The sequence below is a fragment of the Chelonia mydas genome, chromosome 2 (assembly GCF_015237465.2).
Source record: "Chelonia mydas isolate rCheMyd1 chromosome 2, rCheMyd1.pri.v2, whole genome shotgun sequence".
In the NCBI taxonomy this organism is placed as follows: Eukaryota; Metazoa; Chordata; order Testudines; family Cheloniidae; genus Chelonia; species Chelonia mydas.
The window spans coordinates 185,626,366-185,640,268 of NC_057850.1; the positions used below are offsets into that span (position 1 = coordinate 185,626,366).

Here is a 13,903-nt window from a genome sequence, read left to right on the forward strand (position 1 = left end):
TTCTTTTCATAACACTTGGGCACACAACATCTGTAACCACTTACCCATCTGTCAGAATTAAGAACAGAAACATAGTATTTTAATTGCACGACTTCATCTGTGCAACATTTTCAAATAATGTCAAAGAAATGTCTTTGTGTTACGCTAAATTTCATAAAGTAGTAACATCAAAATAATTACTGATGTTGCCCTCAAATTATATTTGTCTGGAAGATGCTGCATGTTTGTCATTACAGTTACCATTCTGTTGTGTATCAACATTGATCTCATGCGTACTATGCAGATAATCCAAGTCTTGTACTGATGCTCCATAACTGCTCTACAGTGAAATCAATGGAAGTTCAGGGGGACTAGGCACTGTGTAGTATTGGGCCCATAAATAGCTCTAAGTACTTCCCCCCCCCACACACACACTTTGGAAGATTTTCTGTGGAAGTTCATTAATGTACTAAAATAATTGTTTTAATAATAAATAATAATAATAATAAGTGGTGACAGATGACAGTAGGTATGATTAATCATCATATATCCACACCTTAGTTATTTTTCATCTCTTTATAAAATGTAAGACCACTTCTGAGGCTGGAGCACTGAGTGCAAAATCACCCATAAGGACAGAATCAGAGAACCATAGAATGTAGGATTGGAAGGGACTTCAGGAGATCATCAAATCCAGCCCCCTGTGCTGAGGCAGGGCAAGTAAACCTATCAGGTCCCTCCCTCCCTCCGTCTTCTTTTCTCAAGACTAAATATGCCCAGGTTGTTTCCTTGCAGGTCAGGTTTTCGGAACCTTTCATCATTTTGGTTGCTCTCATCTGGACTCTCTCCAATTCATTCACATCTTTCTTAAATTGTGGTACCTAGAACTGGACACAGTACTTGAGCTGAGGCCCCACCAAGGCCGAGTAGAAAGGAACAATTACATCTGGTGTCTTACGTATAACTCTCCTGTAAATGCATTCCAGAATATTAGCCTTTTTTGCAATTGCATCACATTGTTGATTCATATTCAATTTATGATCCACTATTACCCCAGACCCTTTTCAGCGGTACTACTACCTAGCCAGTTATTTCCTATTTTATAGTGGTGCATTTGACTTTTCCTTCCTAAATGTGGTACTTTGCACTTGTCTTTATTGAATGTCACCTTGTTGATTTCAAATGTATTTTGTGGTATAAAATTAGGAACGATAGAATTGTCATACTATTTTTAACAGTCTTGGTTATCAATGGATTAATTTTAATTTGCTGTATATAGCTATATTTTAAAGGATTGTAGGTTAGTATTTGAAACAACGTACTGTAAACAAAGTCACATATTTCTAAATAGTTACCTGTCTTCCCGGTTCTCCTTTTGAACCTTTGACCCCTACTATGTCATTGTCCAATCCAGGGTTACCCTAAACAAAGACACAAAGTTAAGTACATTTATTTCCCATGGGAGCTGATGGCACTTAATATTTCACAGTAGAAATTTCTTTCAGCAGGGGGCCCTGAAAAAAAAAAAAAAAAGGGAAAACACAGCAGGAGTTAACCATTTGTTATGTCTAACAAAGATTAATAGCCTATCAGCCTTTACACCATATTGATAAAATATTTGTAGTTTGTTTTTATGAAATCACAGTGTTGCGAGACTTCACAGAATCTATGATACGGTGGGCAGACAAAAGGGACATTAAGAGTCATTCTATTCTCAGTACTAGACAGAATTCCCACTTGAATCAGTGGAAGTCCTGTGTGGGCACTGCAGCTCGAAGGGAGTACATGGCACTAAGTCTTGGCAGCGGAGCAAACTTTAACCACAAGGGCACCCTTAAAAAAACAACATGAAAAAACCCAAGTATTTGTAATTTTGCAGGTGATACTGCACTCTTTGAACACACTGGAAATACAGTGCAGCCCTGACTCCTTTTCCTGGTGTTTTCTCCTCCTCACCAACTACAACATCTGTCCTTTTATAGTGATTTCCACAGCCATGTTGCTCAGTCAGGTCCTTGTCACACCAGACAGAATGCATCTTCATCTCTACTGATTTGATGTTACTCCCCTCACTGGCTCCCCATCCACTTTGGCATCACAGAATTCTGCGCCTCCTTATTTATTCAAGCTTGTCAATGTGTCCTGCCCCCACCCCATCCCACTAATGTTCTCAACCTTGTTTGCTCACCTGTCAGCTTCTCACACAACCACCTCAGTGCCTTTTTCCATGAAGCCCCTATGCAACCTCCATGAGATCACTGACAAGCCTTCTACCTTGTTCCTCTTTCCCCCTTAAAGTTCCATTTTTGCCAAGCTGTTTACAGTGCATCTAACTGACTTGAATTTAAAGAAATCCCTATTCGTTGTTTCCTTTCCCATTCCCCTAACTTCTGCCTGCCAGTCTGCCTCTATCCTTTGACTGTGAGCTCCTTGGAGCAGGGACCACTGCTATCAGAATGTCTGAGAAGTCGTTAGCAAATTGTGGGTGCTACTATAAAGTAATAATAACAATGACAAACAACTGATTGGAATTATATGAGAAATACATTGTCTTCAGCTGAATCCACAGAGTCCGGGGAGCTAATTCAAGATATGAATGAATGAATGAGCTGTAGCTCACAAAAGCTTATGCTCAAATACATTTGTTAGTCTCTAAGGTGCCACAAGTACTCCTTTTCTTTTTGCAAATGTATTTGTAATATTTTTCCTCCATTTCTCATATTCTATTTGTGATGGTTGCATTCATAATTTACACCTAGCCCAGCAATGCTACACCTGACCAATAAGTACTACAACGATTAGCAGCTAGGGCTGCAGCATTTCATGACATATGCCACACCTTTCAGTGAAGTCAGACTCTCACAAGCTGGCCTGTTGACTGTGACAGGCCACGCCCTCGGTATGCCACTCAAGAAGCAGAGTGAGAGCTTTCAATTCCCTGAGAGACATGCTACCATAAACATAAGAAAACACTGCAGTCCCTTTTCACACATTATGTAATTTCCATTCATCAGTGTTCTAAACATTATGTTCTAAACAGAGGAATATTCTTTGTTTTATTTAAAAAACAAACAAAAAAAACCTCATCCTGAGCTGTACTTTTTTCTTCTGTTTTATAAGTAATCATTCAACAATACAAGATCACCATCCAGAGGCTAAATCCTACAATGGTCCAGATTCAGAAAGATATCACTATTCCTCCCATGTGTTGGTAAGTGCTCCCCACTCCCATTTACTTTCAGTGGGAATTGATGGCACTTCATCTCACAGTGGATGTTCAGCACCTTTCAGCACTGGGCCCTGAAAGAAGAATGGAAAAGACTGCAGGATTTAGCCCTATGTCATGTCTGACAAAGATTAATAGCCTATCAGCCTTTATACAGTGCTTATCATCATGGTATCGTTGCCTCGGCCAATACAATTACATACTGGTGTAGGAATAAGCATAATTAATTTACTAGTGATACTAGTGGATACAAAGTCCCCACACAGAGAGTGTCATAAATCCACAGGATGTCCCATAATACTGGATTTTTCTTGTAGGTCTCTGAGGCAACTGACAGATCTGCATAGCCACATGTAGACAAATTTGTCATCTTGAGACGTGAAAGGCTAAGATCTGCTAGGTTTATCTGATCTATTATCCTCATCGTTGGGATTACAGTGCAAGAGTCATGCACGTCTGTCCTAACTTACCTTTGAAAGAATATCATATCCCCATGCAGATCTGAACAGAGGCTTATGCTCCCTGCAAGTTTATTCACTTTCTAGTACACCATAAGTGAGGTTCTGAGATCAGATTCACATCCTTAATGTTGTGATCCTAAGAGCACCCCAATGCCAAGGGGCCCCGTGGTACAGAACTAAGTCAGCTGGCCTGGCCAACTGTCTACACCTCACACATAATATTTATCTAAAAAGTGTCTTGGAGCATATCATTTGAAAACAACACTCTGATGATTAATATCACTGTGAAATGTAAGTAATAAAGCTGTATGTGAAATTATGGATACTCTCTGATATTATGTTTTAGAATCGGTCAACAGACCAACAAGGCAAAACAGTTTTCCAGACAAAGAAGAACAGCCAATTCCTCTTGGGCTCAATTGCAATCAAGACAGGTGTGGCCAAGAACAATTGGCTGATTATTTGCATGAAGGATCACAGGAAGATCATTTGGGCTTCCAGACTTTGAAAACAAAGATAAACTGAGGATACAAGCAACTACTAAAGACTTTGGGGTATCCATCACATAGGGGAAAAAAGGGGAGCAGCACCCTTTGAGTTCATGAAAAGTGGATCTTCTTGGCCCAGGAGGCAAGAGTAGCTGGAAACGGACTACAGGGGAGAAACGTGCTTAGACAATCATTGCAACTTTCTGAAATTAAGTTGTAGTCATTAGAAAGCAGGTTTGGTTTTGTTTGACTTGTCACCAAGCTTGTCTCCTCTAGTCTTACTTATTATTTAAATCTCTGTTCTTTGTTAATCAACTTATTCTTGTTTTATTACAAAACCATCTCAGTGCTCTGTATTAAACTGAAGGATAAAATCCCTTAGCCAAACTACCAGGCTGGTATGTGTTCTGCTCTTTGGAGGCAGCAAACGTGATACTTGTGTGAGGATCCTGTGAGAGGGTCTGGACACTGCAGGGGAGATGCAGGACTGGAAGGGCTGTTGGTGTCACACTGCAAGGAGCAACCAGGCTGGTGGAAGCCAGGGTGAGGCCATTGTGTTGTGACCAGGCTGCTGGTGCCAGGGCTCTGAGCCAAAGCTGCACAGCAAAGAAGCACCCAGGGTGACACAATCCCTCCCTCCCTTACTGCTCTGGGTGAACCCCATAGAGTCATAGATTTATAACATAGAATAGATTTGCACCTAGGAAAAAAAACTTACAGGATCTCCTTGTAAGCCCCTCTCACCACGCTCACCAGGGAGTCCTCTTGACCCTGGACTGCCCTGAAATCATAAAATGGCTGAGTGAGAATCTGAACAATCATTTTCCTGCTGATGTTAACAAAACAAGAGACAGGAACAAGTCCCAACATTTTAATACAGAATTATAAACTCCCCAGGTTCAGGGCTGTTTGCATCCAGGATTTTGTTTAATCTATTAAGTCACAGGCCTTCACAAAATACAGTTCCAGATGGTGGATTTGATTTGGAACACCTCCAAATTTTGGACGAGCTTGGCTCTTAATGTTGGTTCCCGCTCATATGTAAACAAAACAGCAACAAGTTCTCTGAATTTTCTTTTGACACAAAGGAAAAAAGCTAACTGCAATTTATTAAACTTAAAGCAATTACTACAATTGTAATTAACCATGTTCAGTAAATACATTCTAAAACAGGATGATCTTCAGCTGCCAGATTCCCCAGCATTAATGTTTGCATGAGAAAATAAAATTGAAATGTAGGTTTTGTTTTTCAATCAAGAGCTTGAAACTCTTATTCAAAATGAAAAAAAAAAAAGTTACCACTTGCTAATGTTTATTTAAGAACATAAGAACTACCATATGGTCAGACCAATGGTCCACCTAGCCTTGTATCCCATCTCTGACAGTGGCTAGGACCAGTGATTCAGGGGGAGTGTACAGAACAAGGTAGTTGGAGTGATCCACCCAGTCTTTCACTAGTCAGAGGTTTAGGGTCACCCAGAGCATGGGGTTGCATCCCTGACTATCTTGGCTAATAGCCATTGATTGACCTATCCACCATGAACTTATCCATTTCTTCTTTGAACCCAGTTATACTTTTGGCCATCACAACTTCCCACAGCAATGAGTTTCACAGGTTAATTGTGCATTGTGAGAAAAAATATTGCCTCTTGTTTATATTAAACCTGCTGCCTATTAATTTCATCTTACGATTTCTGATTTTTGTATTGTATGAAAGAATAAATAACACTTCTCTATTCACTTTTTCCACACAATTCATGCTTTTATAGACCTCTGTTGCATCCCCCTTAGTTGTTTCTTTTCTAAGCTGAGCAGCGCTAGTCTCTTCGGTCTCTCCTCATATGAAGGCCATTCCATACCCTTAATCATCTTGGTTGCCCTTCTCTGAATCTTTTCCAGCTCCACTTTATCCTTTTTGAAAAGGGGTGACCAGAACTGGACTCCGGTTTCAAGGGAGGGGGTTGCACCACAGATTTAGATAGTGGCATTATGATATTTTCAGACTTACTTTTTTTACCTTTCCTGATAGTTCCTAACATTATTAGCCTTTTTGACCATTGCTGCATAATGAGCTGAAGTTTTCAGAGAACTACCTAGGGTGACTCCAAGATCTTTCTTGAGTAGTAACAGTTAATTTGGAACCGATCATTGTAAATGTGTGGTTGCAATTATTTTTTTCCAGTGTGTATTACTTTGCATATCAGTCTTGAATTTCATCTGCCATTTTGTTGCCCAAACACCCAGTATTGTGAGATCCCTTTGTAGTAACTCTAATTTTTTGCAAGTGCCTTCAGAGTAAGTAATGCCTTCCTCAATCTATATGTCATGGACCAGATACTGCCATCTTTATTCACCTTGAGTTGTACCTTAATCCACAATTAGTCCCACTGGATTCACTTGCAGAGTTAAGTAATTAATTTAAGAGTAGCAGAATCTGTTCCTCAACAAGCACAGTCCAGAATCTTCTTTTTTTAACCCATAATTATAAAAGCAAAATAACAGGTTATGTTCACTGAGTTACACAAGCACCTCAACATTTTATATCATCAAATGCTTTTGCTTTTCAGTTAAAAGATTTAGTTGGTTCAGTCTAAGTGCGAGAGGCACTCCAGCCAGTGGAAGATTTATCAAGCCTGTGTTTAGCACAATGTCACACACACCGAGGTGCTCAATAAAGAAATAAAAAAAGCAAAACTGTAAAAATCAGCCCTTTGCAAGGCGGTTACAATGAATAACTTCTAGATATATGCTCTGCACGTTATCAGTTTCCTTAAAAACAGAGAGTACCCTCTTCAGTTAATCACAGTGAATGTTCAGAACCAGCCTCAGGTGAAACTATATTGAACTGATCAAATCTTGACACTGCTTTCAGCAGACTAACAGTCAATTCCAGAGGGACCTGCTTGTAGAGAACCCCACGTAAGAAGGGATTGAAGTGGGGGCACAGCTATTGGTTTATAAAAGTGTACATAGCTCCATTAGCCCAAATCCTGCATAGTGAGAAATGGAAAGCTGACCACATTAATCAGTGCACGCTCTGTAGTAGCAGGTGCAGCCCAGCTGTGTAGGCAGCGGAGACAGTTGCAGCAGAGGGTTCTATTTCTCAGCCCTGTGACATGTTTTGTCTGGTTCAAAACTTATTTTTTATTTCCCTTTACAAAAGCCACATTTATTTGAGCATAAGCTTTCGTGAGCTACAGCTCACTTCATCCGATGAAGTGAGCTGTAGCTCACGAAAGCTTATGCTCAAATAAATTGGTTAGGCTCTAAGGTGCCACAAATACTCCTTTTCTTTTTGCAAATACAGACTAACATGGCTGCTACTCTGAAAAAAGCCACATTGACTCTTCCGCAACAAATCACTTTCATCTAGGTGCCTGATAATTCTGTTCTTTACTATAGTTTCAACCATTGCCGGGGACTGAAGTTAGGCTTACTGGCCTGTAATTGATTTTTTAATAAATAAAATAAAATAAATAAAATCAGTGTTACATTAGCTCCCCTCCAGTCATCTGGTCCTGGGTGTGGAGGTGTATTAGGAGTGGAGAAGGGGAGGAATAGGGGTTTACGGCTGCAATGAGGGGTGGATGGTAGGGCAGCAGGCAATGTTGGGGAACTCAGGTGAGGGAGGCATGGCACGCCCCAACTATGCCAGAGCACCCCAACTCTCCCGCAGCCCCAGCTTTACCAGGGCACCCAACCCCTGTGTACTCTACAGCTCACCCAATGCACCCAACCCCTGGAGCCCCAGCTCTGCCAGTGCACACCATCCCCCCACACTCCCCCGCCCAAAGTCTTTGGGCGAAAAATCAGACATGTGAAGGCTTCCTGGGCAGTGAGAGGGAAAGTAGGGGGCAGAACAGTGGGAGATTAGGGGGATGAGGAGTTTGGGGCTGCAGCAAGGGGAGCAAGGCGGGGGTCTCAGGTGAGGGAGGCTTGGGGGAGTGAAGGGATCAGACACTAGGAAGGGGGATGTGAGGGTGAGTGGCAGGGAACTAGGGACAATAGGAGCAGTGGCACTTGTCAGCCCCACATTCTCCCCCCATGTGTGTGCCCAGATCTGAAGGTCTCTTACCCCCAAAGGGGAGATCTAAGCCCCCCTCCCTGTCCCACTCCTATGATCTGGGATATGGAGGCCATGCCCCTCTGGGGTGCCTGAGCCCCTCTTGGTGCCCCCCCTCCGATGTGTGCCAGGATGTGAGGGCCCTGTACTATCTAACCTCCCCCCCACATCAAAGCCAGATTCTGGGGGGGGGGGTGCTGCCCTTTTAGAAGTGAATGAGTCCTCTTTCCTGCACCCCATATGAACCAGTATCTTGGGAAGTCCTGCCCCTTTGATTGGGGAGCTGAGAACAAGTCTACGTTATGCATATCACAGGCTAGAAAGCACTCAGGAGGGGGATAGGAACACCCACTAAGATGAATGGAGCCACTCACACACCCACCCCTGTTGTTTCAGGTGGTGCTCACCTCCATGGGGTGTTCTCATTTAGTCGAGAACTTCACACTGAGATGACTGGGCCACTTTACACCTTTCAGTGCCTCCTATGCTGCAGATGGATGAGCCCTTTCCCGCCATCGTCCCGCTACCCTTGTTTAAAGGCTGAGGTTTTAAGAGCTCTAGAGTCTGCATGTTCACATGGATTTTCTTGCAATTTGCTATGACTTGTGGGAGTGACCCATGTTTGGGGCCATTTGAGCCTGGGGTTCTGGAGGTATATGCCCTGAAGAAAACAGCCATTTTTCCAAAGTCTCTAGGTGGATCGTTTTTATGCAGAGCTAGAGATCAAACTATGGTTGTGATTCAGGTCAAAGTAGTCTCCACTGGTCATTTTTTACCCAAGGTAGTGCATGGCCCCCACTAAGTCTTTGGGGACCCAAATTGTGAATGGTATTTAAGAACACGTTCACTTTGCTTGCGCAGACATGCAGCGTGGAAGGATTACAGACAATAACAAAAAACTGTGAGAGGGTTTCTATGCAGCCATTTTATGGTTGTCTGGATAGTTTGAGGGAATGTGCCAATGCCATTGCCCTGGGGAACACCCCGTCACCAATATTTGTACAGCTGTGCAATAAAGAAATAACTCATGTTGCTTGCTACAAGTTGTCTAATACATGTTTTTATTTTATGGGAAGGCTTACTGTGAACATAAACAGAATAATCAGCAGTCAGTCTAACCAAAATGTTTGCTATATTGGATGGGGAGAAGATAGAAGCAGAGGACTGCATGTAGGTGGAGTGGGAGGGAGAGATGAAGAGGTTGCATTTGCAGATGGGTTGGGTAATGATGATGGGTGGTAGCCAAACCTTGGACTGGTTGTTTGGAGGTGGGGGGAAATGTGTATTTCACTAGCCAATGGGGGTGCCAGTGGCCACTTCCTGATCTTAGGGCAGAATACCGTGGTGTTTTCAAATACACGCAGTGCAGAGGTTTGGAACTCACAGCACAGGTACTTTGACCACGGAGGGAAAAGAAATATACGTGCATTGCCATGGTTGCCAACATTGGGTTCTGGGCGATACCTGGATCATGAGATTGCAGGAGTTTGTTGTAGAGCAAGGAGTGCATTACAGCACGAGGATGGCTGATTGCAGGACCTGGTATGTACAACTGCCGAAATGACTACTAACAATCTCTTTTCCTGATCAAAAAACTAGGAAATTAAATTGCAAAAAACTGCATTAATTCAGAGGTAATGAGAGTGAATGGGTTGTAAAAGGAGGTGGACTATCAGGCTGGCAGAATGGAGCTCTGTGTGTTAAAGGGGCACATTGCTGAATAAGGTTGCGCATGCATTTCAACTCTGCATTTCCTTCTTTTCAGACATTTGAGTTTTGCTCAGCTCAGCACAGCACTCTGCAAGGGACGACATACCACCAAATAACCTTAACTCTGCATTAAGGTAGTTTTTGCCACTAAATATAGATCAATTCTGACCCTAAAGGGGAGTTTTTTGGTGTCAAGAAATGATATTTTCAAATTCTACATTTGTTCTAACAACGCTGATGTACAAACACTTCGTATGGAACAACTTTACAATGGACATTTTCAAGCAAAAAAAAAATAATACCTTAGAGATTATTTAGAGACGGATCACCCCATTTCTAATGCAACACGAATTATGACTACAGTGTTCTGATGCCAGTTCTAATAAGTTGAAATACATCAGTAAATTTGTGGTATCAAACCATTTCCCCTCTCCAGGTATTTAGTTAAGTTTTTTTTCTCCACTGGGACAGCCTCATGAGATACCTATCTGATTGCTCTCAAATTCAAACCTTGACCAAATAAGATAATAAAAATCATTACCGTGTAGCCTTGGTCTCCCTTTTCTCCTGCCTTTCCTGGATACCCAAGTGATCCCTTAATGAAAAGAAAAAGTAATGTTTTCTCATTTAAAAAACATTCGTTGATGTCAATAGAAAATGAGAAGCAAAACTATTTACCTGCTCTCCAGTAATTCCGTCAATCCCGTTGTCCCCATCATCTCCCTGAGGTAGCAAAAGTGATAGGGATTATATATAAGACCTATTGATCTAAATAACCAGTATGTGCTCTCAGTCCAGCAAAGATGGTGTCCATGTGAACTCCTGTAGCTGACCACAGAAGCCAAAGTCATTGATAGATTTTAAAATATACAAATTAATGCTTAATCTATCTCATTTCTTACATCTGCCCTAAGTACAACAGTAGAATAGACACTATGGCCAACCCTCAAAACAGGCTAAAAAGGATTAAAACCCTAATAGTACACCCACTGAAGTCCCTGGCTCTCATGGACTTTAACAGAATCAGAATAAGGTCCTAAAATAGTTCATCTGCACATTTATTTTCCTTTGATGCTCCGGGCTATTGGTCAACTTTAAGGGTCCAGATAGACTTCCAGAGCTAAAGTGACCACTAAAAGGACTGAGGGGGGGAAGAGACCAACGTTAAGCGTATTTGCCAATAAAAAGACCAGTAAGCTGAAAGTCAAAATGATACCCAACTTTTATGTCATTCCAGTACATTTTTTTCCTTTATGTCACGTGGAAGCTTTAACAGGGACATGGTATTTTGTTTTTAACGACTCTTGTTTTTTCTTGACTGTAAAACTGGTGTCTTAAAAACCACACGCAATACATAGTCACCCTGCATAATTGCTAACAGGGTGCTGGCATCATGTGGCAATGGTCACGTCAAATTATATTTTCAGTAACGTGAATATTTCTATAATTCAGTGTAAGCGTGCTGCTGTATGGATTATGTGGGACACTGATATTGTTGACACCAATATTATTAAATTGCAAGGAATCTGACCAGATATGACGTGTGAGGTTTTGGCAAATGTGTTACAATTTGCCAAGTATGATAATCTTATTTATATGTTTGTATCATCTTTGTATCGTGAGTTAGAGATATGAAGTCATATCTCTATTTCCAAACTTGTGCTGTTTTTATGGGTGACACCTCCAGACAGATTGGCATCAGCATGGCCTAGCCTGTTTGATGGCCGTTTGACTGTACAATGAACCCAATGAAAGGAACCAGGGATGACACCTTATGACTCAGCAAGGCATATAAGGGCATGCCTATGGACAGAACTCTAAGGTTTTTCCATGCCATGTGCTGGACAGCTTGTGTTTGAAACAAAACTAGTATAAGCCACATGGCAAAAGAAATTTAAAAGGCAGCTGGCTGCATCATCATCTCCTCCATTTTGTCTTCAATTCTACTTCTGGCCTCTGCAGTAACTTTTCTAAAACTGAGGCTCTGAACAAAGGACCGAATGACCCATCCAAGCTGTTGATGTTCCAGAGGGAATTTCAAGGCAGCAAACTTACTAATACTGCTAAGAACCTGATATTTGGACTTTGAAGTCTCTGTACGTATTTGATTGCTTCACCATTTTACAACTCTTCTTGTTCTCTCTTCTTTCTTCAGAATAAACCTTTAGTTTGACACACTAAAAGACTACCATGCTGCCAGCCACTTTGGGTAAGATCCAAACCTATACTGACCTGGTAACGTGGCTGGCCCTTTGGGGTCAGAGGAACATTTTGTATAGGTGAGCAGAGTTTTAAAACAACTCACTGGACTGGACTTAGGTGCTGACTGGGAACCAGAGAACTGGAATGCAATAAAGGGGGCTGTGTGATTTCTTTTTTTTTTTTTGCTTCTTGATAACCAGTGGGGGAGGATCAGAAGCACAGTTTGTGACTGGTTGGTGAGTTTACTTCAGTGTTAACCACCGGTCTTTGGGAGAACCTGCTCTCCTTTTTGCAGCCTGCCCTGACCGTGGCATTTCCAGTGAGGGCTGCCTTAGGCACCATGGGTCACAGTAAGTTTTTACAATCTTACTGCAGAAAGCAAACGCGAATCCCTAAGCCCTGAATTAAACACAAAGATAATTTGCAGTGTGATGAATCCAAGAATCATCTAGCATTGGATTTTATTCTCTTGGGAGTCAACAAAACTACTCCTGGGTAAAGACCACAGGATCGAGCCTTTAAACAGCATCAGACTCATACCAAAGATCTTCAAACTTAAGGATACTTACACTGAAAGATGAATTAAGACAACATGTCTATATGAAGGTCAGGGCGTACCTTTTCTCTTCTCCCTCCTCCTTTAATGCACTTTTATTTCTTATTTATGCTTTCACCCATCTCACCTGATTTGTAGTCAAATCAACACAAAGTTTTTCAAAAAATAAGTGCATCAGTACTGTACCTTTTTACCAGGTATTCCTTGGTATCCCTGAAAAGAATGACAACAAATATTTGTTTGAATGAGGTAAACAAAAAATAAATGCAAAGACATTTTGCGGAGTTAAAATAATGCTATCAGTAGATTCTTACTTTAGGACCTTTACTACCATCACATCCCTTATTCCCTTGCTCTCCCATTGGTCCAGGCAGTCCTCTTGAACCCTGAAAGAGAGAGAATGAAAAACACATCTTAGTATATCCTGCCTAGGAAATGAAATATGAAGTTTGTAAGGAGAGTGATCATGTGTTTGATCGGGGGCGACTATATTCATGAGATGATGTAATACTAGAAAGGGAGCATGTATGTTAAGGAATATGGTAAATCTCTGAGAAAGCCCTGCATAAACTAGATGTTTCAGAAGCCTGAGCAGACTCAGATTGAGCTAAGTGCTTGTGCAGTTAAAACCGCTGTAGTTTCTCTCCGGAGTGCTTACAAAAAACATTACAAGCTTCTGATATAGATATACATGTATTTACACTTGGTATGAAACTGTAATATAATCACTTACATAATGCAAAAGAAAGTACTGAATTGAAAAAGCAAATTGACAATTAATGTTGCTCACCTCCACTATAGATAGTGGTGGGGCACTTTCCTTCATTCTGCTCTTAATACTACTCTACTTAGAGAGTTCCTGCTTGCGGGGCGGGGGGGGGGGCAGAGGAGGAAGAGGGTGTTGCTGCAATGAAGACCTAGGCCCAGTGGGCAAAAAAAAGCATGGAGTGATCATTTTTCTTCAGTGAGCACAGTCCAAGGCCAAATTCTGCTCTCAGTTACACAGAAGTGTGGTGCGGTGCAGAAGCCATGCTGGCTCTACACCCTCATGGGACTCTCCCACACTCCCCCAGAAGGGGAGACGAGGGCAGAGTGTACTCTCTTTGCACCACCTGAGCAGTGCAAAGCAAGTGGGGCTGTGAATCTGCTCCATAGTATCGTGACCCCAAATTAGACATTAAATACATTCTAACTCGCCTCTTATCACGTGCTACAATA

General features: G+C 41.7%; 1 protein-coding gene across 3 annotated transcripts in view; it reads right to left on the bottom strand.

Moving 5' to 3' along the window:
- COL6A6 (collagen type VI alpha 6 chain) overlaps positions 1 to 13,903 on the bottom strand; it is a 102,738-nt gene that overhangs the window by 47,003 nt on the left and 41,832 nt on the right. For all 3 annotated transcript variants that reach the window (XM_043540819.1, XM_043540820.1, XM_043540821.1), the window contains 6 exons: positions 13,000 to 13,071; positions 12,872 to 12,898; positions 10,606 to 10,650; positions 10,469 to 10,522; positions 4,873 to 4,935; positions 1,335 to 1,400 (listed from right to left, as the gene is read on the bottom strand). In XM_043540819.1, the coding sequence (XP_043396754.1) occupies positions 1,335 to 1,400; positions 4,873 to 4,935; positions 10,469 to 10,522; positions 10,606 to 10,650; positions 12,872 to 12,898; positions 13,000 to 13,071 (327 nt within the window). The remainder of the gene's footprint in view (positions 1 to 1,334; positions 1,401 to 4,872; positions 4,936 to 10,468; positions 10,523 to 10,605; positions 10,651 to 12,871; positions 12,899 to 12,999; positions 13,072 to 13,903) is intronic.